Source organism: Nycticebus coucang, chromosome 3 (genome assembly GCF_027406575.1).
Source record: "Nycticebus coucang isolate mNycCou1 chromosome 3, mNycCou1.pri, whole genome shotgun sequence".
NCBI lineage: Eukaryota > Metazoa > Chordata > Mammalia > Primates > Lorisidae > Nycticebus > Nycticebus coucang.
In genome coordinates this window covers 103,537-129,975 of record NC_069782.1, presented here as the reverse complement: position 1 = coordinate 129,975, position 26,439 = coordinate 103,537, and the positions used below count along the sequence as shown (strand labels likewise).

Sequence of the window (26,439 nt, the reverse complement as noted above, 5' to 3'; positions counted from 1 at the left end):
TTTATAGGAGCGTGAGGATGCCCCAGAGGCTGTCTGTCTCTGTGTGACTTGACACAGTCTGCACCCTGGCTCTTCCCTGCAAGGCATCAAGCTTGCACCCATGCTTAGGGTTGCCCTAGGAGGGGTAGAGGGAGGGGGATGGGCCACTGCAGGGCCCAGTGTGTGGGGTCTTAATGGTGATGGCTTCTCTATCCTGTTTCTGGGGGAAAGGGAGTCAGAGGGCTCTGAGGTGTGGCCCCAAGACAGGCAGGGGCATAGAAGCCACACTGAAGAGGGGGATACAATCTTAGCTCCTGACTGAATTCAGGGGATGTTTCTGAGTCCTTCTTCTAGCCAGGTCTGGCTGGTAGCAGAGGACCAGGTCAATTAAAGTCTCTGTGTGCCTGGAGTCTGGGGGGGAGTTGAGGATGTCATAGACTTGTAAGACCATGGCGGGAGCTGTGGAGAGAGAGCTGGTCAGGCTGTGGGCTGTTGGGTCATTGTGGACCTGGAGGATTTGGGCACATATGGAGTGGACACCTCAGGGCCTACTGAATGGACTCAGGGCCAGGTCATGGGATGAAGGAGGCTGACAGGCTGGCAACAGCAGGCTGTGGCTGAGACAGGAAAGACAGCTGCTTGTCGAGGGGATGAAGAGTCCAGTGTGCTCCAGTTGGCCTGGGACTGTTTGCTTTTGGCTCTGGAAGTCTTGCATCTGGGACACCCCCAGCCCTAGGCAGATGGCTGGTGGTCATTTGGTTATAGGGTGTGTGTAGCAGCATCCCAGTTATGGACAGGAGTTGCAGCTAGAGAACTGGGGGCCCTTGGGGTGTAGGTTTGATGCTGCTGAGCTCCCCTCCCTGTTCTCTGTGTCTCTCCACACCCTCATCCCCAGGTGGCCATCATTGCAGGGAACTTTGAGCTTGCTGAAGTCATCAAGAACCACAAGGACTCAGACGTTGGTGAGTACTGCCTGCCCAGGGCTCCTGGCGGACGTGGGTATGTGTAGTGGTCAGGGGCCCAGCAGGTACAGGGGCTAGTGGTGACATGACAAGGGAGTCCTTACTCCCAGGTCTCTTCCAGCTGAACTCGGTGTGACTGGTTTACTAGTGACCCGTGCAGCTGTGGGATGTGCTGAGTGGACAGAGGCACCCTTTGGGTCAGGGTTAAGAGCATGGTCAGGTTGGGGCTGTGGCCTGGAGCTGGCCCTGGGTTTAGGGGTCAGCTTAAGTCAAGAGTAGGGTAAATTAGGGTCAGGATCCAGATTTACCATTAGGTCCTAGGAAGGACTGGCAGGAGATGTGGGTGTAGTAGATCTCAGTAGATCTCACTTCAGCCATCTCTAAAAAAAAATAGCTGGATGTTATGGTGAGCACCTGTAGTCCCAGTTACTTGGGAGGCTGAGGCAAGAGGATCACTTGAGCCCAAGAGTTTGAGGTTGCTGTGAGCAACAACACCATGGCACTCAACCCCAGGGCAACTGAGACTTTGTCTCAAAAAAAAAAAAGAATGAGTCTAGATGGCCCATAGCATGCTCTCAATATGACAAGGTCACTAACTGTGCATGTGGAGAAGACTAAACACTGTGATGAGGCTGAGAATAGGGCAGCAGCTGTCTACAAGTTGAGAGGCTCTGTCTGAGTTCCCTGTGGCCAGCTGCAAAGGGAAGCCTAGCACGGGTATGACTTCTGGTCCTAGAATGAAAACCAGGAGCACACATGTGGCCTTAGCTTCAGGACAGACAGGGCACAGGGCACTGCTCTCACACCTGGGCCTCTGGGGATCCCCACCCACTCCCATGTCTTTGGGGGCTGTGGGACCAGGCTGGGACCTGTCCTGTGTGTGGAGTTGCTGGGGCTGCAGGAGAGGTTGGGCTTCCCCTCCTGGAAAAGGTACTGTCTGGCCAGAGGTGACTCCCTCTACCTACCTGGTTTTGCAGGGACCCCTTCCTGGACCCCTTCATGTCCAGGTTGGACCAGGCTTTTCCTGTTCCTCTCACTGGAATGTGGACACCCAGGCCCACCTTCTTGCCATGAGTGTTTTTATGGGGGGCGTGTCCTAATTTTTTACTTCTCATTTTTTTTTTTTTTTTTAATTTGAAGTCACTGTGGGTGGGCAGCAAAGGGCTGGGACAGGTTTTAGGATTTCTAATGTGAGGTTATGGTGAGACGTGGGGTTGAATTTTGGACTGGGGTTCAGATTAAGGTGAAGTTCACGTAAGGGCCTTCCTTTGTAGAGCTTCCTCTGAGCAGCACCCCCCTCCCCGCCCTATAGTGTCAAGGCCATCCAAAGGCGCAGGGGGCCTCAGTGGGAGCTGCAGCTGCTTATGTGCAGCAGGCATCAGTAGTTGAGTGTCGAGTAAAGGCCCGAGGCAGTGGAGTGGTTTAGGGTTGGAGTCCAGGTTCAGATCAGGAGAGAACTCTAGTAAGGTTTGGGGTTTGAAATGGGGGTGAGAGATGGTTACAGTCTGGTTGAAGCTGTTAAGTGTCTTGGGGGTGGCCATTAGCATTGGAGGACCCTGGTGTGTGGATGTGTGGGAGCTTCTTTTCTGCCCATGATTGTCTATCCATGGGAAAGCCACTTGGGACCTCTGTACCTCAATTTCTCTCAAATAGAATACAGTGTTACAGTTATTTGCAGCCCCTTCCTAACTGGTGTATTATGGCATTTGACTCTGGGTGGGGCTGGACTCTGGCTGTTGGGCTTTGGTTTGTCCAATTGGGGGCACTTGTTTGTTATCTAGGTTGAGAGACAGGAAGGCCCCAGTTGGCTCTCATCTTTGTGATATGGACAGAGATGACAGGGCTCCTCTGATGCAGGTGTGGTTGCTTGATTCAGTGTAGACACTCCATCCTGGGGCAGTATCTGGGCAGGAGTGGGTATCTGTGCCACGTGGTCCTGACTGGTCATTGGCTTGCCTGGCCAGCAACACCCTTACCTGTTCAGGTGTCACGTAACACACTCAGATGGCATAGCTGGATATCCCTGAGTCTGTACATGCACTTACTGATATTTACTATAAACCCCCTTATCTCAATTCACCCTCTCAACAAATCCCTATGGAGTTGTTAATAACCTGTTTTATAAAGAGGGAAACCAAGGCACAGAGAGGATAATGGCAGAGCCTGTCTTCAGATCTGTGTGAATCACAGGTCTATTGTTGTCACCCTGCTCCCTCTGCACACATTCATTCCAAGAACATTCTGTGAATGACAGTCATGATTCATTATGTCCCACTGCATCTGGGGCCACTGGGTGGGGCTTTGCCCAGCCTTCTTCCTTCTCAGCTGGAAAAGGAGGAACCCACCTGGTAGGGTTGGATAGACTGGGACTTGTGTTATGCTCTAGGGGATAGGACATCTTGTTGCCTCTTGGTGGCTTCCCTTGGTGCCTCTAGATGGTTAGGCCTCAGGCAAGGACCCTGGCCTGAGAGTGGTCACCTCTGTTTCCTTACCTCTGTCACCTTGGGGCACCCTTTGGGTCACATTTTCTCTTACCGTTTCTCTCATGTACATGCACACATGTGTTCGCATGGATTTAGAATCATATAGTGCTTTTGCTGAGTGCCCTGGGAAAATGCTTCTCATGTGGTATTGTGGTACTGTCCCAGGGATCTTGTTAAAGCTTGATTCTGACTCAGTAGGTCTGTGTGGGACCTGAGGTTCTGCATCTGTAATCAGTTCTGTTGTGAGGCCTATGTGCTAATCCTTGGACTACACTTTGCACAGCAGGGGTCTACAACAGGGCCTGGCAGAGTATGCCTCACAGACCAGATCCAGCCCACAGCCTGCTTTGCATTTGTTTTTAAATTGAAGTGAAATGTTCATAATATTAACCACTTTGCTTTAACAGTTCAGTGGCATTTCATACATTCACAATGTTGTGCAACCAGTTCTATTAAATCCCAAAACATTTTCACTGCCCCCAAAGAAAACCGCAGACACATCAAGGAGTTTTGTATTACCTTTGCCCCATCTTCCATCAGCTGTTAATATATTTACCTGTTCCTGATATTTCATGTAAATGGAATCATGTAATATGTGACCCTTCATGTTTGGCTTCTTTTACTCAACATGTTTTTGAGCCTCATCCATCTTGTAGAGTGTACCTCTACTTCATTCCTTTTTATGGCCAAATAGTATTTCTTTGTATGAATGACGTTTTGCTTATTCATTCATCCATTTTTGGATGTGTGGGTTGTTTCTGCCTTTTGACTACTGAGAATATTGCTGGTATGGATGGGTATGTGTGTACATATGTTCTGTGTGAATACCTGTTTTCAGTTCTTTTGGGTATGTACCTAGGCATGTAATTGTGAGGTCATATGATGCTTCTATGTTTAACTTTTTCAAGGATTGCCAAACTGTTTTCTACCATTTTGTGTTCCTACCAGTAATGTATGAGGCTTCTCATTTCTTCAGATTCTTGCCAATATTTATTATTATCCTTTTCAAAATTTTTATAGCCATCTTAGAAGGTATGAAGTGGTATTTCACTAATGACTAACAATGTTGAGAATTTTTTCATGTTCTTATTGGCCATTTGTATGTCTTTTTTTTGAGAAACATGAAGTTCTTTGTCCATTTTTAAGTTGGATTGTTTATTTTTGTTGGGTTGTGAGAGTTCTTTATGATTTCTGAATACTAAACTGTTATATCTGATTTGTAATTTTTTTCTTCTGTTCAGTAGGATAGGAAGTTCTTGTGACTTTCTTGATAATGTCTTTTGGTATATTATTTAGTTTTGATGAAGTTTAATGTATCTATTTTTTCTTTTGTTGCTCATGCTTTTGGTGTCATATCTAAGAATCTAAGGTCATGAGGGTTAAACCACTATGTTTTCTTCTAAGAATTTTATGGTTTTAGCTCTTAATATGGTGTGAGGTAGGGATCCATCTTCATTTTTTTGCATATGGATATCTTATTGTCCAGCAAATAGTCTCCTTGTTGAAGAGACTATTATTTTCCCATTGAATGGTCTTGATATCCTTGTCAAAAATCAATTGGTCATAGATATATGGGTTTATTTGGATGTGCAGTTCTATATCCCATTGGTCTACATAGCTTTTCTTACACCAGTATCACATGGTTTTGATTACTGTGGCTTTGTAATAAGTTTTTAAATCAGGAGTTTTGAGTGCTCCAAATTCATTCCTAATTTTTGATACTGTTTTAGCTAATCAGGGTCTCTTATGATTCCACATAGATTTGAAGATTGCTTTTCTGTTTCTGCAAAAAAGGATGTTAGAATTTTGATAGGGATTGCACTGAATCTGTAGATCACTCTAGGTAGAACTGACATTTTAACAATATTATCTTCTATGCCAGGCATAGTGGCTCATGCCTATAGTCCTAGCACTGTGGGAGGCCAATGTGGGAGGATTGCTTGAAGTCAAGAGTTGAGATGAGCCTAAATAAAAGCAAGACCTTACCTTTACTAAAAATAGAAGAAATTAGCTGGGCCAGGTATGGTGGCTCACACGTGTAAGCCTAGCACTCTGGGAGGCTGAGGTGGGTAGCTTGCCTGAGTTTGAGACCAGCCGGAGCAAGAGCGAGACCCCATCTCTAAAAATAGCTGGGGTGTTGTGGCGGGTGCCTGTAGTCCCAGCTACTCAGGAGGCTGAAACAAGAGAATCGCTTGAGCCCAAGAGTTTGAGGTTGCTGTGAGCTGTGATGCCATGGCATTCTACCGAGGGTGACAAAGTAAGACTGTCTCAAAGAAAAGAAAAAATTAGCCAGGTGTGGTAGTGCACTCCTTCCATGTAGCTAAGGCTAGGGATTAGTCTTAGGTTGAGGTAGAAGGATCACTCAAGCCCAGGAATCTGAAGTTTTGTGAGCTATGATGGTGCCATTACACTCTAGCCAGAGACTCTGTATCCTCCCACTCCCACAAAAAAATTATCTTTCAATTAATAACCATAGGATGTCCTTCCATTTGTTTAGGTCATTTTTAAGCACTATGTTATCATTTTCAATATACAAATATTTTACTTTAGTTAAATTTGTTCTTGGCATTTTTTTTCTTTTAGATGCTATTATAAATGGTATATTATCTTCTTAATTCCCCTTTTAGATTGTTAATTGCTATTGTAGAGAAGCGGAACTGATTGTTGTGTGTTGATCTTTTACCTTACAACTTTGCCGAATTTGCTTATTAGCTCTAGTAAACAAAAAGTTTAGTAGCTTTGTAGATTCTGTGGGATTTTTTATATATAGGATCATACCATCTGCAAATAGAGGTAGGTTTACTTCTTTCTTCCCAATTTTGATGTCTTTTATTTATTTTTTCCCTAATTACTCTGACCAGAACTTCCAATATAATGCTGAATAGTAGTGGTGAAAGCAAGTATCCTTGCCTTGTACCTGATGGTAGGGGAAAAGCTTTCAATTTTTCACCATTGGGTATGATATTAGGTGTGGCTTTTTAATAAATGCCCTTTATCATGTTGAGGAAGTTATCCTCTATTACTAGTTTTCTGAGTACTTTTATTATGAAAGGGTGTTGGATTGTGGCAAATGACTTTTTCTGCCTCAATTTAAATGGTCATGTGTGTTATTTCCTTTTTGTTCTATAAATGTAATATATTACACTGATTTCACTGGTCTGTAAATTTCTTTCCTTGTAATGTTCTTATCAGACTGGTATCAGGCCTTTTAGAATAGGTTAGGAAGTATTTCCTTCTTTTCTATTTATTTTTTCTTTTTTTGATACAGAGTGTCACTTGGTCACCCTTGGTGGAGTGCCGTGGCATCTTTGCTCACAACAACCTCAAACTCTTGGGTACAAGTGATTCTCCTGCCTCAGCCTCCCAGGTAGCTGGGACTATAGGCACCCAGCACAGCACCTAGATATTTTTTAGAGACAGGGTCTCGCTCTTGCTCAGGTTGGACTTGGACTTGAAGTTGTGAGCTCAGACAATCCACCCGCCTTGGCCTCCCAAGTGCTAGGTTTATAGGTGTGAGCCACTGTGCCAGGCCCAGATTGGTGTTAATACTTTATATGCTTAATTCACCAGGTGGCGCCCGTAGGTCAGTAGGTAGGACGATGGCCACATACACCGAGGCTGGCAGGTTCGAACCCAGCTTGGGCCAGCTAAAACAACAATGACAACTGCAACAACAAAAAAAAATAGCTGGGCATTATGGCAGGTGCCTGTAGTCCCAGCTACTTGGTAGGCTGAGGCAAGAGAATTGCTTAAGCCCGTGAGTTTGAGGTTGCTGTGAGCTGTGATGCCACAGCATTCTACCCAGGGCAACAGCTTGAGACTCTTGTCTCAAAAAAAAAAAAAAAAAAAAAAATTCACCAGTGATGCCATCTGGTGGTAGACTTTTCTTTGTTGAGAGGTTGTGATTACTGATTCATCTCTTTGCTTATTACAAGTCTGTTTAGATTTTCTATTTCTTCTTAAGCCAGTTTGGTAATTTGTGTTTTTCTAGGAATTTGTCCATCTCATCTAGTAGATCTAATTTATAGGCATAGTATTAACTTATATTCCTTTTATTTCTGTGACATCAGTAGTAATACCCCAATTTCATTTCTGATTTAAGTTTTTTTTTAATTCTCTCTTTTTTAGTTAGTCTAACTAAAGGTTTATTAATTTTGTTGATATTTTCAATGAAACAACTTTTCGTTGTTTCTCCTTTGTTTTCTATTTTATCTCCTTTCCAATTATGCCTTTCTTTCTTCTAGCGTTCCTTCTTTTTACTAGCTTGATTTGCTCTTGTGTTTTTTAGTTTCCTAAGATGTAGAATTAGGTTATTGATTTGAGACTGTTCTCCTTTTTCTTTTTATTTCTTTTTTTTATACTAACAGGTGTCTGTTCTCCTTTTTCTATGTAGGTTTTTCAGCTTTAAATTTCCCTTTTTGCTACATCTCATAACTTTTGTTATGTTGTATTTTTGTTTTCATTTGTCTCAAGAGTATTTTCTAATTTCCCTTGTGATTTCTTTTTGACATATTAGTTGTTTAAGCGTATGGTGTTTAATTCTACGTATTTATTAATTTTCTAGTTTTCCTTGTCTTTGATTTCTAGCTTCATTTCATTGTGATCAGAGAAGATACTTTGTATGATTCCAGTCTTTTTAAAGTTACTAAGATTTGTTTTGTGGTCAAATATGTGGTCTTTCCTGGAAAACATTCCATGTGTACTTCAGAACAATTCTCAGTTGTTGGGTGGAATGCTGTGTATGTATATGTTAGTTCTAATTGATTTAAGTCTTCTATGTCCTTATTGATTTCTCAGATATTCCATCTATTATTGGAACTAGGGTATTGAAGTCTCTAACTGTTATTGTGGAAGTACCTGTTTTTCCCTTTAACTGTGTCAACATTTGTTTCATATATTTTGTTGTTCTGTTGTTTAATGTCTATATGTTAATTGTTAACCAATATAAAATGTCCTTCTCTGGCTCTTGTTACAGTTTTTATCTTAAAGTTTATTTAGTCAGATATTAATATAGCCACCCAGCTCTCTTTTGGTTACTATTTACATGAAATATCTTTTTTTACCCTTTCACTTCCAAACTGTTTGTGTCTTTGGATTAAAAGTGATTCTCTTGTAAAAAGCATATAGTTGGATAATATATATATATATTTTTTAGGATTTATTTATTTATTTATTTATTTTTTTGGCCAGGGCTGGGTTTGAACCCACCACCTCTGGCATATGGGACCCGCGCCCTACTCCTTGAGCCACAGGCGCTGCCCAGTTGGATAATATTTTTAATCATTATCTGCTTTTAAAATAAAATTCTGTTGGAATACAGAGATACCTATTTGCTTATATACTGCTTGTTGCTGTCTTCATGCCACAGTGGCAGAATTAGTAACTGTGACCCAGGCAATAGGGCTTGCAAAGCCTGAAATTGTTACTGCTTGACTCTGTATAGAAAAATTTTGCTGACCCCTGGTCTAGAATGTCTTTTATAGTTTTCCTGGCTAACTAGATATGGCCCCATATAGTAGTAATCCGGTGAGATTTGTCCCATGGAGTCTGTTTTATCTGGCCTGAAGCTTGTGAAATGGGGGCAGGTCTAAGAGCAGAGCTGAGCATCCCCAAGGCCTTCTTTGGCTGAGAGAAGGAGTAGGCTTCTGTCCCTAGAGTTGGAGTTGGTGGCAGTTTGGGATATAGCCTTTTAGTGGTAGCTTTACTTGTAGGGTGGCCAATTGTTTGGGTTTGCCTAGGTCCAAGGTGGTTCCTGGAACACAGGGTTTTAGTTTTAAAATCTGGTAATCCTGGGCAAACTGGGACTAGTTGGTCACCTGGTTGGTTGCTCAGAGTCTCAACTGTGCCCCCCTACCCCAGTACCATTCAGGGAAACCCCCAGCTATGCAAAGCGGCGGCGTCTGGCTGGCCCCAGTGGCTTGGCATCACCTCGGCCTCTGCAACGCTCAGCCAGTGACATCAACCTGAAGGGGGAGGCACAGCCAGCAGCTTCTCCTGGACCCTCGCTGAGAAGCCTCCCCCATCAGCTGCTGCTCCAGCGGCTGCAGGAGGAGAAAGATCGTGACCGGGATGGCAACCAGGAGAATGACATCGGTGGTGGCCCCTTATCAGGCAGGGGCAGCCAGAGCAAGATCAGGTAGGAGGGCTGGGAGGTTTGGAGGGAGGGTGAGTGGAGTGCCAGGACCCAAGCAAGGAGGAGCTGGCACCAGGAGTAGGAGAGGCCCATAGTGCACCTGCAAAGTGCTGGGCTAGAGCTTGGGTAAGGGAATCTCTGGCCCCCAGACAGGCCTTCCTGGATGGGGAAGGAAAGAAGGTGAGACCCTATAGACTGGAACAGGTACACTCATGCTGATCTCTGAGGCTGGTCATTGAGGATAGTGTTAGATGAAGAGGGTGTGGTCTGATGTGTAGCTTGGAAAGTTCACTGCAGTGTCAAGGTGGGCTGGGGTGAGTCAGGGTTGATGGCATGTGGTAAGGGGGTAAGGATTGGAACTGCCACTCTAGGAGGGCTCAAAGCCTACCACCTCTGCCCCCAAGAGGCAGTCCTGGTTTTTCCCACCCCTCGCCCTGGTATATCGATAGGACTTGGTTCCTATTCTTTATCCTGATCCCTGGGGCCCTGAGAAGCCAGGGACACTTGAAGGAGTTGATGTCCCCAGAACTTAATAATAGAAGGCCTGGATGGAGCCTGCTGGCCTCTGTTTGCTGTGCAGTGGAGGCCAGAGTGGACACTGGTTCTCAGACAGCCACTCCATGCCTGGGTTTCCCAGGAGTGAGGTGGGACTACCCCTACTCAAGTTGTTATCTTTGGGAAGTTTCCAGAATGACCTGGGCAGGTGAGGGGTCTTTGTGGGAACCCTGGTCCACAGCACAAGCTGGTGGCTGCTGGCTGAGGTATCCATCCTCCTGTGCCTTGAGGGCGGAGCCAGTTACATAGGTGTTTGAGAGACATTGTTGAATGGAAGAAGTTACATAAGCAGCACTTTGTTTTCACAAGGGCAGTTAGCTTTTATAATCCTGTCACCATGCCATGTCCACAGTGATACATGTGTTATCTCATTTAACTTGGATGACTTATGAAATTATGCTCTATTGATACCATGCTACAGATGAGGGTCCTGATGCTCAGGTGGGTGAGGACTTATCCAAAGTCACAGAGCTCAAAATCAGCTTACCTGGGACCCCGCAGACTTGATTCCTAAACTTTCTAAGCCTCAGTTCTAACCCTCAGCAGAGGGCTTTAAGGTACCACAGGAGCTTGTAAAAGGCATTTATTTTTATTTATTTTATTTTATTTTTTTATTTTTATTTTTTTTGTAGAGACAGAGTCTCACTTTATCACCCTCGGTAGAGTGCCATGGCGTCACACAGCTCACAGCAACCTCCAACTCCTGGGCTTAAGCGATTCTCTTGCCTCAGCCTCCCAAGTAGCTGGGACTACAGGTGCCCGCCACAACGCCCGGCTATTTTTTGGTTGTAGTTCAGCCGGGGCCGGGTTTGAACCTGCTACCCTGGGTATATGGTGCCGGCGCCCTACCGACTGAGCCACAGGTGCCGCCCTATTTTATTTTTTTAATTAATTACCTTTTTTTTTTGAGACAGAGTCTCACTTATTAACCCTCTGTAGAGTGCTGTGGTGTCACAGCTCATAGCAACCTCCAAATCCTTAGGCTTAGGCGATTCTTTTGCCTCAGCCTCCTGAGTAGCTGGGATTACAGGTGTCCGCCGCATTTTTTCCTACACGATAGCCTCTGTTTAGGCAGCCCTAACCTTGGGGATGTCTTTAGTCTATGGCTCTATCCAGATTGATGAGACTCCTGAGGCTGGCTGTCTAGACTCAAATTTCAGTTCTCCTACAAGCTTTTGTGTAGTCCCAGGGACTTTCTAAGGGTTAGGAGAACATATTCCAGGATTTTCAGTTCACAGAAAGGCTGCTGGCAATTTGGAGCCTCGAGGTTGCACATGTCCCTCCCTGCATTCATTTTTTTGTATTTGATACTTTATACTCTCAGCAGATGCAAAACTAAGAATTGCTATGGGGATAGCAGAACTCTGTGTTTTTTTTTTTTTTTTCTTCGTCACTTATTGGGTGCCTAGTGCGCCAGGTATGGTGGCAGCTCATAGTGGGGGTCCTATCTGGGTCTCACAGGGACAGTTGAGACTCAGGTCTAAGAAGCATTTAGGCAGGCAGTGATCCAGGTTAGGGGCTGCCCTGGTGAGTGGACGAGAGTTTGCAGCCCTCAGGAGAGGGCTGAGGCAGTTTGGTGCACTTAGGCGCAAGAGGGCTTCAGGGGCAGAGGTCACTTTTGGACCTAGAAAAGAGGATGGGTCTAAGAGGGTTGGTGTGGGACGGCAGCGGCTCCTTCTGGTGCCCCCTGTTGGCTGAGCTTGGCATAGAGTCCGGCACCCCAGAAATGTGGTCTGCTGCGTCGCCACCCTGGAGTCACACTGCTGGCATAGGAGGGAGGGTTTGAAGTCAGTAATTTAGTATCTGCCAGATGAGTAGGATTAGAGTAGTTTAGGTGTTGGTAACAGCATGCTTACGGCCCAGAGAAGGGGTAAGAAGGGTTCCCACCCATGCGACTGGAGTGTAGCAAATTCCATGTCCCAGAAAGCCTGGCTATTGGCTGAGAATGTGGATCCTGCTGTCAAGGTACTAGGGAGCCACTGCAGGCCTTTGAGCAGAGCAAAAGTGGAAGACTGAGCCCCTTTGCTTCGGTTCCCAAATCAGGGCAGTGGTTTGGGGAAGGTGGTCAGCATGGAGTGGGTATGGCCAGGTAGGGGCAGATGTCCAGAATGAGAAGACACAGGCCTGGAGGGGAACTGGGGTGCCCTGCGTAGGACAGTGGTCATGGTGTGAGGAAGCCAAGGCCAGAGTCAGGAAGGCCAGTCCCTTCCCCACCCGCTGGGAGCACCCCTCCTTGCCGTTCACCAGAGAAGCTCAGGCGGCTTTTCTGATGCTGGAAGCTCACTCCCCACCCCGACCCCTCCCCAGCTCTCACCTGGCTGCCCATCCCCTTCTTTGCCTCTCCCACCTCCCCCAGCCTGACCTTCCCACCTTCTAGCCCTGCAGTCTTCCTCCTGGTGGCGGCTCCCCATGGGGTCCAGGGCTGGGGTGGAGGGGCGGGCAGCGTGGGAGGGAAGAGGGGGCCGGCCAGTCTCCACCGCCCGCAGAGGGAGGAGCCCGGCCCGGAGGAGGCGGGGCGCGCGGAGCGGCCACGGCATGGAGCGAGCCCGGCGCGCCCAGGAGCGCAGCCCCGCGGCCCCGGAGCCCTAAGCGGGCGCGGCTCGTGCGCTGGCGGGAGCGGGCCGGGCGCGGCGGCGCGGCCCATGGAGCGGCCCCGGGCCGGGCCCCCGGCGGGCGGGCGGGCGGCGGGCGGCGGGCGGCGGGCGCTGCGGCGGCGGCTGCGGTGAGGCCGGCGGCGGGGCCGGGCCGCGCGCCATGGAGGCCCCGGGCGCCGGCTTCGCGTGCCCGCTGCCCCCCGGCATCGCGTCCGTCACCTACGTGTTCGTCTACAGTCCGAGTGGGGCCGGCGGCCCCGGCCCGGCGCCCGGCCCCGGCCAGGCGCCCCCTGCGTCCCCGGCCCCGCCGCCTCGGGGCCCGAAGCGGAAACTTTACAGTGCAGTCCCCGGCCGCAAGTTCATCGCTGTGAAGGCGCACAACCCGCAGGGCGAGGGCGAGATACCCCTGCACCGCGGCGAGGCCGTGAAGGGTGAGGGGGCGCAGGGGGCGGGGCCGCGGGGGGCGCGCCGGGGGGAGGGGCACGGCGCGGCTCTAGGGGTACCGTGGTCCCGGTCCTGAGCTATAGCAGAAAGGCTGCTGCTCATTGGAGGGGGTGGGGTGTCCCACTGGGGATTTCTTGTGTCACTACGAAGGGCTCTGGCGGGGTCTCCTGTCTTGTGCCTCCCTCTCGATGTTCTGATGTTATGGACTCCCTGTGTCACGATAGTGATAGCGCGGCTCCTCTTCTGTTAGGGGGTGGTTCTGTGTCATGAAGGGGGCTGATGTCACAGGGGGTCTCTGAAGGACCCTGCCCCATTACAGAGCTTCCTTGTGTTATGGGGTTCCTGTGTCACTGCTGGACTTCTTCCTCGGAAATCCTTGTGGCCTGGGGACCCTTGCCAGTGAGGGGGACATCTGTGGCAATTATGTGGGCGTTTGTGTGTTATGCAGGTTTCTGTCACTAGGGCTTCTGTGCCATAACAGGTTCCTGTCATTCTGGGGGTCTCTGTCATCACTGGGGTGCTGTCCCTGGGGGTGCCCATGTCCATGGGAGCCTGAGGTAGAAGCAGACTTGTGAGAATCAGCCCTTCTGATATATCTGTGGCCCAGTCCACTGGCCACAGCATGAAGACCCTGAACTCTTAGCAGTGACCCCTGGGTGGGTGACAGAGCCAGGGTAGGGAAGTGGTCAGCTGAGGGACAGAAGCAGGAGTATGGTCCTGGCCTCTGCCTCCTGCCCCTCCTTGAGTGTGTCCATCTGCGTGGCTCTCTGTCCTCCACATGCCTGTCCTATGCTGAGCCCATCTGTTCATTTCTCTCTGCTGTGTGGATCCCAGCATCTTCCCAAGAAAAAGACAGGAGAATGTGGGAAGGGAAGGAGAAAGGGTGCGGGGTGGGCAGAACCTGAGCCTGAGGTTGGGTGGGGGTGGGTGCCCAGCTGCTCTGCTCCCCCTAACAGCCCATCTGGCTTCTGTCCCTCCAGTGCTCAGCATTGGGGAGGGCGGTTTCTGGGAGGGAACCGTGAAGGGCCGTACAGGCTGGTTCCCGGCCGACTGCGTGGAGGAGGTGCAGATGAGACAATATGACACACGGCATGGTGAGTGACCCACGTCCCCCTAGGCAGCTCCTGAGGGGCTCACCTCTTCCAGTTTCCTTTTAGTCTTTCTTGATGTTAAATCCACATGGATGTTTACAGAGAAAAGATTAGATGTAAACTCTGACACACTTAAAGTAGACAAACACTTGTGTACACGACACAGACAGTGTTCCACACACTGTGCACATACTTATGAACACTAGTACAGTAACCAGACACTTGATGTTCAATGAAGATGCATGTGATGTCACTCCAGGAGGTTGCACACCCGTGACTGTACCTCTGTGTGGTCCCACATGTGGCTGCCAATGACTGTAGTTACCCCTCCAGCTTGGTGCTCACAGAAGCACCAGGTGCATGGAGTGCGCGGTTCCTGTGTGGCTGGCGGACAAGTAAGGAGGTCAATGTGAGAAAAGAGGCGTTTTTCCAGATTGGACAGATTGTCCAAGTGGGCAGAGCAGGGAGGCCTGGACCAGCCAGAAGGAAATGAGGCCAGTTGGTCCTGGAGGGGCTCTCAGGGTTACCATGGGGCAGGAATGGTCTGAGGGCAGCAGGTGAAAGATGGGCTGCATCCTCAGCCTGCAGGAAGGACATGAGGATGAAGGCTGTAGCTCCTAGGTTGGTGAGCAACCACAATGTAACCATGCTGACCACTTGGGCTTCCAGGAACAATCCTTCTGTGTGTCAGGATGTGAGGGGTCCTGATGGTAAAAGCAGTAGCTAGTCCTTTGGAGGCTCTCAGACTTGGGGACAGTAAACCTGTCCTGAGTGAGATTACTGCTGGTGGTTAGGGGTGTGTGTGGCTCAAGAGTGCATTTATAACTACCTCTTCACGTGAAAGAATTGGGCCCAGAGTTTTTGTGTCCCTTTTCCCAGGCTGAGTATTTCCTATGGGAGCCTAGTGCTGTGGCCTGGACCCCTGACCTGTGCTGAGCTCAGCAAAGGCCCAGGGAGGCAGAAGCTTAGCCACCAACTCACCTCTGGGTGGTTGCTTTACCCCGTCACTTGGCTGTACCCCACCTCGCTGGGCTGGCTCTCCTGGTGGCTTAGATCATGGAAGGGACTGGGCATCCTGGTTCTCTGCCTATTGAGGGATGGGGCAGGGTTGAGGTGGGAAATGATTTCAGAGGTTTGGGGCCTGGTTCCAACAGGATGGGATGGAGAGGAGTGATGAAGATTCCCTCCTGTCATAGGAGATCGTCCTCAGCTTTTACTGTGATGGGTCATGCAGGTCCTGGTTTGTGGACTGTGGATCTAGGGGCATTTGGACCTAAGTCTGAAGCTGGGAAGGGGAGGTTTAGACAAGAGTCAGAACTTGGGAGTAGCAAATGTTCGTTAGGTATTTCTTGTGTGCTGGACCCTGTGCTGGGAGCTGGGATCACAGAGGCCTGGCTCATGCTTAGAGGAGAGTGGGCTTGCCCAGTGGTTACAACAAACACATGAATGTGGGCAGTGGAGAGGGGCTTCGAGTCCTCTAGATGGTTAGCAGATGGGATGAGGGGAGCCCCTGTTTGTAGGGCCTGGCATAATATTCTAGAGCTTTGTGTCAGCACCTACCTTGCTGAGTAGCATTGGGGTACCAGGCATGGTGTTAACACTTTTACCTAGAAGTCGTTAACCCTTCCAAGCAGTCCTGAGAGATGGGGGTAGTTGTTAGTTCATTTAGAAATGGGAGTCACATGGCCCTGAGGGATAAAGTCATATGTATGGCATAGGCAGTCAGCTCTGTGTGAATGAAATACATGCATGGGGTGAGGGTTGGCAAGGCCAGCATGGGGTTGGGGAAGCATGGCTTTGTGTGGAAAGAGAACAGTGGCAGCTGTCTGGTTGTACAGGTCATTTAGGGTTGGCGTCAAGGCAGATGAGAAAGAAAGTGGGCAGGGTGGGCTGAGGTTGCAGACCGCTGGTGTAGGATGAGTGCTGGGCTCTTAGATGGGGCAGCAGCTGTTGGGGCATGTGGCCTGGTGGTGTATTCTATGGTTGGGCAGAGGGGCCTGTGGAGGCTGTCCGCAGGGGCCAGGAGCAGAAACAGCCTGCCCTGACTGCAGCTGCAGGCTCGACTGGCTGCTCTGGGTGGAATGTCTATTCCGGGTGCTGGGGCCCAAGTTCTGCCAGAGGCCAGAGGACAGCCCAGGAACAGGAACCTAATTCCAACAGGCTCACCTCTAAAAAAGAAATCTTTCTTTGTGGGGCTGGAGTGGGGGTAGAGAAGGACTTAAGGCCAAGTGTTCATGGTCAATGCATGCAGACTGAGCTGGTGCCCAGGGTCACCCAGCAAAGAGCAGACCTCCCATGGCGCCTCCAGAGTAGGAGTTGAAGGAGCCTGGTGGGTAGAGGGTGGTGCTGTGAGGGGCAGGAATGCTTTGGTGAAGTCAGGTATGCTCTGGAGGTGGGTTTGTGCAGGAACCCGCAGAGTGACTGGGACCCTCTGCTATCCCTCCCTTTCTCTCATATGGTTGTCACTTCAGGGTGTTGTGCTGGGTGTTTTCATTTCAGTTGGCTTTGATGTGTCTGATTAATAAAACCGGAAAATGAATTTGTGCTATGCAATAAATAAAATTTGTTTGGTTGACAAAATCTAAAAACAGGCAGCCAGTGAACTGCAAGTTTGAGGTTCTGCAGGCAGACACTGTGAGCATTTCTGCGGCTGGGTTGACAGGTAGAAGGGTGTGGTGGAGGCAAGGAGGAGGTCTGAAGCCCCACCTATATGGTATGAAGCTTGGCCTAAGCTGGCTCAGGGGGTGGCAGGGTGGTGGGTGCAGATGCGGTTGGGAGGGCCAGGATGATAAAATAATAGGCTACCGGAACCCAAGGGACCCTCCAAGGTGCATTTTCCTGGTCTATAAGGGCTCAAAAGGGACCGTTAACTTACTGAGAGTCACACAAGTTAGTGGCAGGGACTTGGAATCCAGTCCAGTGCTGTTCTTGGCGTATGTGTCTTCCAGTGTGACTAGGAGCTCTTTCTTTCAACTAGCCACTGCTCCATCTATGCTTGTATCCCATCTCTCCTTTGGCTCACCCACCTATCCCAACACCCATCCACTCATCCATTGACATACTCAGCCAAGTCAGCACACCAACCCCTCCTTTCTTCCATCCATCCATTCATTCACCCATCTACCTCCACCTGCACAGCTACCTGTCTACCTACCCAGCCCATCCATCCATCCATCCATCCACTCATGTATCTCTCTGCCCTTTGACCTATCCTTACATACCCCTCTTGCTCCTTCCCTCCTTCCATCTACCCATTTACCTTTTGATCTGTCCTTCTGTCCATCCATCACAGACCCATGTCCCATCCCCCTCCCAGTCAGCCTGAGGGTACCCGTCATGTGTCCGGTGCTGAGTGTGCTGGGTGCTGGGATCACAGAGATAAATAATTTGTGGTCCTTACTTTCAGGGAGCTCACAGTTAGTGGGGGAAACAGGTCATTAGAAATCGTAGGTTTCCTGGCTGGATATGGTGGCTCATGCTTGTGTTCCTAGCACTTTGGGAGGCCATGCTGGGAGGATTGCTTAAGCCTAGGAATGGGAGGCTGCAGTGAGCCATAATCACGACCACACTCCCCCCTGGATGACAGAGCGAGGCCCCTTCTCAAAAAAGAAAAAGAAGGGGCAGCGCCTGTGGCTCAGTGAGTAGGGCGCCGGCCCCATATGCCGAGGGTGGTGGGTTCAAACCCAGCCCCGGCCAAACTGCAACAAAAAATAGCCGGGCGTTATGGCGGGTGCCTGTAGTCCCAGCTGCTTGGGAGGCTGAGGCAAGAGAATCGCATAAGCCCAAGAGTTAGAGGTTGCTGTGAGCCGTGTGACGCCACGGCACTCTACCCGAGGGCGGTACAGTGAGACTCTGTCTCTACAAAAAAAAAAAAAAAAAAGAAAAAGATCACTTCCCTGTCTGATCTCATTTCCTGCCTGCTGCTCTGGCTGGACAGGATCTAAACTGTTCTTCCAATGCTCCAGGCCAACTCCTGCTGCAGGCTTTACCCTGACTGCCCCCTCCTACGAAGCCCTTTACTCACAGAGCTGCATGCTGCACCCTTCCATCCTCAGCCTTTGCTCATCTCTCACCTCCTGGTGAGGTCTTCATGCCACCACCCTAGAATGGCAAACTTTCTCTATATCCCTTTCTGCTTGCTTTTTCTCTTAAGCATTTGACATGTATATTTATTGTATGTTTATTCTTTCTCCCCTGAATAGATTTTAAAGTCATCCACAAGGGAGAGACTTTGTTCTATTCTCTGTTATACTCCCAAAGCTTAAAACAAACCATGCTTGATACATAGTAGGAACTCCATAGTACTTCTCGAAGGAAAGAACACTACAATAGGAGGTATTTGAGGCAGTGGTGGTGCCACCTTGGAGGTCCTGAAGAAGGGATTGAGACATGCCTGGAAGCCAGGAGGGCAGGGTCCACAGGCAGCTGTAGGAGCCCCTGGGGCACAGAGAGGTCATCTTTGGAAGTGTGGAGGTTAGAAGGTAGAGCAGTGGGCAGATGTCTTTTTAACTCACAGTGGTCACAAGGGACTTTGAGATCAAGAGAACAGATGGAGACAAAGTTCTGGGGGATGTAGTAAAGTCAGGGAAGAGGACTAAGCCACTCACACCTGCACACCCTGCCCCATTCAGGTGGGGTCTGAAGCAAGGGACCTCTTGAGGTTGAGTATCAGGGGTCTGTTGTAAGGGATTTATTGAATACACAATGCCACTTCCTTGCCATTGCATGTGGGTATACAGCATGACAGTTGTTCATGGGTGTGGGTTATGCTCACACAGATGTGCATGTGCATGAACACAACTCACACATTCATGAGCACAGCCCTTGCATAGGACCACGGGCCCACATGTGCATTTACACATGACTGCAGGTCATACATGCAGTCAGACACATATATACCTCATTCTTGGCTCTCAGCCTTGGGCTCGCTGACCCTCTATGGACAGCCCTGTCCTTGTCTGGTCTCCTGTATTCAACTCAGGAGCCAGCACTGCTGCCCCATCTTGGACCCTAAGCCCAGAAACCAGAATTCCCTGCATGATCCCCTTAGTGTTCTTGCTTTGGGACTTTTGGACCCAGGACCCCAGGATTTGGGGTCCCACACTTCCATCTGGGCACAACCAGACCAAGGATATGTGTGGGTATAGACTAGGGACACGGTTGAGGGTAGTTCAGGCCAGTTGGAGGCCAAGACTATCTATCAGCTCCTGACACTCCCTTCAGAGACCCGGGAGGACCGGACGAAGCGGCTTTTTCGCCACTACACAGTGGGCTCCTATGACAGCCTCACGTCACACAGGTACATGCAGGGGCACTGGCTGGGGCATGCAGAGGGGATGTGGGTGGAATGTCCGCATAAAGGAAAGCCAAGATCTGGGCCAGGGGGCCAGGTGCAAAGAGGTTAGATGAGGGTACAGAGGGTGCCCTGCACTCCTCTATCCTCCACTGTCCCCATCAGTCCAGGGAAGACCCTGGGGTGGGCTTTTCCTATGTGACCCTCTCAGACCCTGTGGGGTTGCATCATCCCTCCTTGCTTTCCTCGTCAGTGATTATGTCATTGATGACAAAGTGGCTGTCCTGCAGAAACGGGACCATGAAGGCTTTGGCTTTGTGCTCCGGGGGGCCAAAGGTAATGGGCAGTGGGCACTGGTGGGGCAGGACACTGCTCAGGTGTCCCCCCTTCCCTTCTGTTCTCCCTCCTGGCCTCACCCCTCCTCCTCTTGTAGTGACAGTGTCAGGGCCGCAATTTCTCCATTGTTTTCTACTGTTTCTGTTATAGGGTGTCTGACAGACTGGGGGATCTTTCTGGGGGGAGCGAGTGGGGGGTTTTGCAGAGACATGTCCTGGAGTACTGAGCTGGCTCTTCCTTGTCCTGTGTGGCCCCCTCTTGTCACCCTCCCCCAGCCCTGGCCACTCTGTCCCCAGAAGTCATCTGCTTCACACACTAAACCTCTTGGTGGTGGCTGTGTGGCTACCGCCCCCACCCGAACTAGGCTAGTGAAGCACTTTCTTGATTGTCCCCCCCCCCCGCAGCAGAGACCCCCATTGAGGAGTTCACACCCACACCAGCCTTTCCAGCACTGCAGTACCTTGAGTCCGTGGACGTGGAGGGCGTCGCCTGGAGGGCAGGGCTGCGCACTGGAGACTTCCTCATTGAGGTGAGGCCTGTCCTGACCTACACAGCTTGCAAGGTCCTGATCCCTGAATGCTGAGAGAAGGCACCTGGGGGCATACCCACCTAGCTGCCTGTCTGTCCCAGGTGAATGGAGTGAACGTGGTGAAAGTTGGACACAAGCAAGTGGTGGCTCTGATTCGCCAAGGTGGCAACCGCCTTGTCATGAAGGTTGTGTCTGTGACAAGGAAGCCAGAAGAGGATGGGGCTCGGCGCAGAGGTGAGGGGTCAGGCTTCAGGCCTCTGTGCCCAGGCTCTCCCTCCAGCCCCTGACCCTAGACCTTTGACCTCAGGCCCATATTACTTTACCCACCTCTGACCCCAGGCTGTTAACATCAGATTCCTGAAGCTAGACAAAATGCTCTCATACATGACTTGGGGGCTTTTTTCCATCCCTGATATTAGACCGTCAGCCCTGTCCCCTGGCCTGAGGCCTCTGACCCCGACCCCAGGTTGCCCCTTCTCAGATCCCTGCCCCCTCCTTCCCGGCGTTCCCCCCCAGCCCCTGGCATGGCAGAGCCCTCCTTCCCTACACCGCCAGCAGCTGCCTGGAGGCCGGGGTTGCCATAGCAACTGTGAGGTTGACGCTGCCGCGCTGCTTATTGTCGGAGGGAAGGGGGAGGCGGCACCTGAGGGAAGAGGAAAAGCGTCTTCTCCCCGCGCCGACGCCGTGGCACAGCTTGGGCCCAGGAGGCTTGCCGGCCAGCATAGCCCAGGCCTGTGGCTTGGCTGACCACACCCTGGTCCCCCCACGGGGCAGTGGCCACCTGGGCCTGGGGGGACCCTGAAGCAGCAGGAGCCTGGCCTGCCAGCAGACCATTCCCAGCCCCCCCATGGGTTTGGTGCCCCCTCCCTGGGTCCTTGGAGCCTGTAGAGTGGGTGCTCAGGCCAGAGCCAGCCAGCACTGTGACCCCCTACTGGCACACCCTTGACCATTGACTGAGGCCCTGGCTCTGGGAGGTCCTGAGGGCCCTTGGGGCCCCGACCACCTCAGCCCCCAGTACTCCCCAAACTCCTTGCGCCATGAAGAAGTTTGCGTCCAGCCGCAGCCTGAACAAGATCTTGGCTCAGTGCGACTCATCCTCGAGGGAGTACGAGGAAATCCAGGCAGTGGAGCGCAAGTGGCACCTGCACCTGGCCACACCGCGCCGCCTGCTGCTGGATAGGAGGTCCAAGGCCTCCCTCTTCTTTGCAGCCCCGCCACCCCCCAAGAGGGCCCCCAGCACTACACTGACCCTGCGTTCCAAGTCCATGACAGCTGAGCTTGAGGAACTTGGTGAGCATTGGGGTTGGCATTGGGGAATGGACAGTGGATAGACCACCCAGGATGAGCAGCCCAGGGTAGAGTAGGGAGGACAGGGGACTGAGCTGGGGCTAAAGCCAGGCACAGACTGAAGGGAAGGAGAGCAGATCAGAGGTAAAGGGATGGAGCTAGAGCTTTGGGAAATTGGTACCTGTGGAGTAATAGATTCAGAAAGGGTGAGGGCTGAAGGGCTGAGGGACTAGAGATAGATAGTGGGATGGCTAGATAGGTAGCTAGGGAGTGGATTCTGGTCTGCCTGTGTGTTAGCACATGGGTGAATGTGCTGCCTCTGGCTTTCCACATCTCTGCTCTGACTCTACTTTTGTGCTCCATCCAAGTGAGAAAGAGCAGTAATGAGGTGATCCAGGGTCTGCTTCCAGCTCTACCAAGTGCTGGTGGTGTCATCTTTTTGTTTATTTTATTCTCTTGATGCCTGTTCATTGGTTAAATAGGCCTACTGACCTCACAGGGCTGTTGTGAGCACTACTGGTAGGATATTGGGACAGCCTGTGAGCTATAGGAGGTGAGCAAGAGTGTGTTGGGCTTTGATGGGGCACATTATGGGCCCAGTCCCAGTTTTTCCACTAATAGCTTAATCCTGGGCATGTGCAGATGCCCTTGACCATGTCCTGACATGTGACAGTTAATAGCCTCTTCATGGGCATGTCCCAGTACATGTGACCATTATCTTCCTCGTAGGAATGTGCTAATACATGTGACCATTAACAGCCTTGTTGTGAGTATGCCCCAACCATCAACAGCATTATCATGGGCATGTTCTACTATCTGTTAACAGTTGACATGTTCTTTTCTTCTTTGGGTCTAGTCATAGAAGGAACCCTGATTTTGATTCTAAGCTGAGTTCTGACCAACTCCTAGTCACAGGAATGGCCTTGATTGTGGTTCTAGGCTGAGCCCAAGCCCTGGCTTCAGTCTTGGCTCTATGCTAGTCATAGAAAAAAGCTTTACCCAGGCTCCTGGAATTATCCTTGACCTTACTTAAAATCTGAGCCTAGACCTTATCCTGACCACAGGCTGAGATGCCCATACCAAGCAGATGCTCTTATCCACAGTTGAATTCAGTGTGGAAAATGGCTACAAATATAGACTGGTCAGAATTTTCTTCACAATAAATATTCCAAATAAACTAACAAAACACACAGTTTAAAACAAAGGGAGAGGAATCCCATTTCTCAAAAATGAAGAGAGAGGCTGGGCACAGTGGCTCATGCCTGTAATCCTAGCACTCTGGGAGGCCAAGGCGGGTGGATTGCCTGAGCTCACAGGTTCAAGACCAGCCTGAGCAAGAGTGAGAACCTGTCTCTAAAAAATAGCCTGGTGCTGTGGCGGGTACCTGTAGTCCCAGCTAATCAGGAGGCTGAGGCAAGAGAATCACTTGAGCCCAAGAGTTTGAGGTTGCTGTGAGCTATGACACCATGGCACATCTACTCAACAAAGTGAGACTCTGTCTTTAAAAAAAAAAAAAAAAAAGAGAGAATGGAAAGGTAGGGAAGTGGAGGAGGCTGGATAAAGGCAAGAGTGTAGGGTTCTGATGCCCCCACAAATCTAAAAGGTATGGCTGTGGACCTGTGAAAAGCAAAAAGGTTAGAACCAAGCCTAAGAGCTTGGAATTAGCGTCAGAAGAACTCAAAATCTTAGAAGAATATGAAAGAGACAATAAATAAAGTGTTTAATTTATTACAGATTTTAAGAGAACTAATGCAATGCCTAATAATGGACAGGACAGAACAACAAGAACAACAAAAAAGAATAAGCACATTTCAAAAGGACTCTTATAGAACTCTTGTAGTCACTGAGATAAAAAAGAAATCCATGGCTAGGGTAGACCTGGCTGAAGAAGTAAAAAGTGATTTAGACAATAAATCTGAGGAGATTACCCAGAGTATAGAATAGAAAGATAAGATGCAAAATATCAAAGAGCCCTTAAGGCTAGTGAGAAAAATCCTAGCATCTACTGAAGATGAGTCTTGGAGAGAAAGAATAAAAAGACTGAAGAAAAGGCAATATTTGAAGAGTAAATGGCTAAGAATTTCCCAAAGTTGGGTGGCGCCTGTGGCTCAGTGAGTAGGGCGCCAGCCCCATATGCCGAGGGTGGCGGGTTCAAGCCCAGCCCCGGCCAAACTGCAACAAAAAATAGCCGGGCGTTGTGGCGGGCGCCTGTAGTCCCAGCTGCTCGGGAGGCTGAGGCAAGAGAATCGCGTAAGCCCAAGAGCTAGAGGTTGCTGTGAGCCGTGTGACGCCACGGCACTCTACCGAGGGCGGTACAGTGAGACTCTGTCTCTACAAAAAAAAAAAAAAAAGAATTTCCCAAAGTTGAACAAAAACATGAGACTTCAATTTGAAGATGTGTAAGTTCCAAGCAAGGAAATAAAAACACATCTATATCTAACATAGTAAAACTCTAGAACACAGTGGACATAGCTAAAAAAATCTTAAAAGCTACCAGAGAGAAAGTGTGTGCAGGTGTGTGAGATGCCTTAGAAAGCAATGATGGCTGGACAACAGACTTCTTACCAGCAATAGCAGATGGCTGCCATCGATGGAATAGTAGCTTCAAAGTCTTGAATCAAATGCCTTTCCACCTAAAATTCTGTACCCTCTAATCCTGTTCATTCAAGATTGAGGCAGAAAAGCTAGCAGACTTCTGGTCACAGAGTCATAAGGGTCTAAGGTCAGTCATAAGGAGCTGACCTGTGACCCTGATTGAGAATTTAAACTGATTAATAAGCCAATACCGGTAGGCAGCTGGGTTTGGCTGGACACTAGGCTAAGGCTCTGGTTACTGAGTCTTTGGATTTTCCTATCAGAGGCTGTCACATAGCCATGTTCAGCTTCATGTTCAGAAGGGCCCCTAGCACAGAGAGCTTCTGGGGCAGCTTGAGATCTCTAAACCTGGGACCCAGGGACTCTGCCTATGAAAGTAAAAGAACTGCCTACTGCTCTGTGGACTTTCCTATCTGCAGAAACCAATGACTGAAAGAAACTCCTTTTCCTTTCTCCTCTGCTACAAAAAGCCTCAGGAAGGGCTGCTGGGTTGTTCCACAGACCCTTGTCCAGAGGAATTCACTCACTGCTTTAGGCCAGCATAATTTTCTAGGCTCAGGCCAGCATAATTTTCCAGGCTTTTTCCTGAGCAGGGTCTGGGAAAGGTGAAAGGACAACTTAGTACAGAGCTTCTGTCCAAACACCTGGGCAGTGTTTCATGGCTTCTGTTAAAGTTGGACCAGGCTTTTCATATTGCTCTGTTCAGAGAAGGGCCTGGGCCCCCAGGAGCTTGGGAAGCCACCTTGCCCCAGAGGACAGCTGTTCTGGGAAACCAGCCCATTTTTCTGACCTTCAGATCAGCCACCTCCTCCCCCACAATAGCTGATTTGATGAAGCCACACCAGCATCAGGGTTTTCCCAGGTGCCTAAGTTACCACCCCACAATCCTGTGTTTTTGCTTATTTTTTTTAGACAGAGTCTCAAGTTGTTGCCCTGGATAGAGTACCGTGGTATAGCGTCACAGCTCACAGCAACCTCAAACTCTTGGGCTTAAGAGATTTTTTTGCCTCAGCCTCCCAAGTAGCTGGGACTACAGGCGCCCGCCACAATGCCCGGCTATTTTTTGGTTGTAATTGTCGTCATTTGGCAGGCCCGGGCTGGATTCAAACCCGCCAGCTCTGGTGTATGTGGCCGGCGCCCTAGCCGCTTGAGCTAGGTGTAGGGGCGGTGCCTGTGGCTCAGTGGGTAGGGCGCCAGCCCCATATACCGAGGGTTGGGGGTTCAAACCCTGCCCCAGCCAAACCGCAACAAAAAAACAGCCGGGCATTGTGGCGGGCACCTGTAGTCCAGCTACTCGGGAGGCTGAGACAAGACAATTGCCTAAGCCCTGGAGTTGGAGGTTACTGTGAGCTGAGATGCTACAGCACTCTACTGAGGGTGATAAAGTGAGACTCTGTCTCTACAAAAAAAAAAAAAGAAATGTGGCTGGGCACAGTGGCTCATGCCTGTAATCCCAGCAATTTGGGAGGCTGAGGTGGGAAGAGAGCTTGAGGCTAGGAGTTTCAGAACAGCCTAGGCAACATAGGGAGACCCCCCCTCTCTAAAGAGAAAAAATAAAATAAAAAATTAGCCAGATGTGGTGGTATCTGTAGTCCCAGCTACTTGGGAGGTGAGTCAGGAGGATTGCTTGAGCTGGGCAGTTGGAGGTTGCAGTGAGCTATGATTGTGCCACTGTACCTCTACCCTGGGCAACAGAGTGAGACCCTGTTTCCAAAAACGAAGAAAAGAAAAGAAGAGAAATGAGACCTGTTGGGTCATTACCAGCATAAACATATTAGTACTGCCAACAGCTGGTAGAGCCTTTTAGGATCCATAGTCTATTGAGAAAATGACCTACATACCTAGAAAGAAAAGAAAGTGTGAGGTGGTAGGGAGGGGAGGTGTTCAGGGTAGAGGCTCATGCCCTGGTGCTGCTTGTTGCTCAGAGGATACGGGAGGCAGGGCCCTGCAGGAAGAGGAAGGGAAGGACAGCCAGTGAGGGAATGGGGTGAGCAAAGGCTGGTGGCCAGGAAATGAAGGGTTTGGGTTTGGACCCTCTTCCTGAGAATTGGTGGTGGGAGGAAGAGGAAAGGCAAGTGCCCACTCCCTTTAGCATCAGGGACTCCTTACTGACACCATGTGCATATCTGCTCAGCTTGAGCTAGGGGATATGTTGGGG

General features: G+C 49.8%; 1 protein-coding gene across 13 annotated transcripts in view; it reads left to right on the top strand.

Moving 5' to 3' along the window:
- Window positions 1-26,439, top strand: part of SHANK3 (SH3 and multiple ankyrin repeat domains 3) — a 56,237-nt gene that overhangs the window by 7,050 nt on the left and 22,748 nt on the right. For all 13 annotated transcript variants that reach the window (XR_008378813.1, XR_008378812.1, XR_008378811.1 and 10 more), the window contains exons 10-18: window positions 875-941; window positions 9,284-9,560; window positions 12,944-13,137; window positions 14,131-14,244; window positions 19,465-19,540; window positions 19,788-19,870; window positions 20,275-20,399; window positions 20,501-20,633; window positions 21,609-21,689. Coding sequence is in view for 4 of the 13 variants with exons in the window: in XM_053584086.1 (XP_053440061.1) it covers window positions 875-941; window positions 9,284-9,560; window positions 12,944-13,137; window positions 14,131-14,244; window positions 19,465-19,540; window positions 19,788-19,870; window positions 20,275-20,399; window positions 20,501-20,633; window positions 21,609-21,689 (1,150 nt within the window). In the remaining 9 variants the exon portion in view is untranslated. The remainder of the gene's footprint in view (window positions 1-874; window positions 942-9,283; window positions 9,561-12,943; window positions 13,138-14,130; window positions 14,245-19,464; window positions 19,541-19,787; window positions 19,871-20,274; window positions 20,400-20,500; window positions 20,634-21,608; window positions 21,690-26,439) is intronic.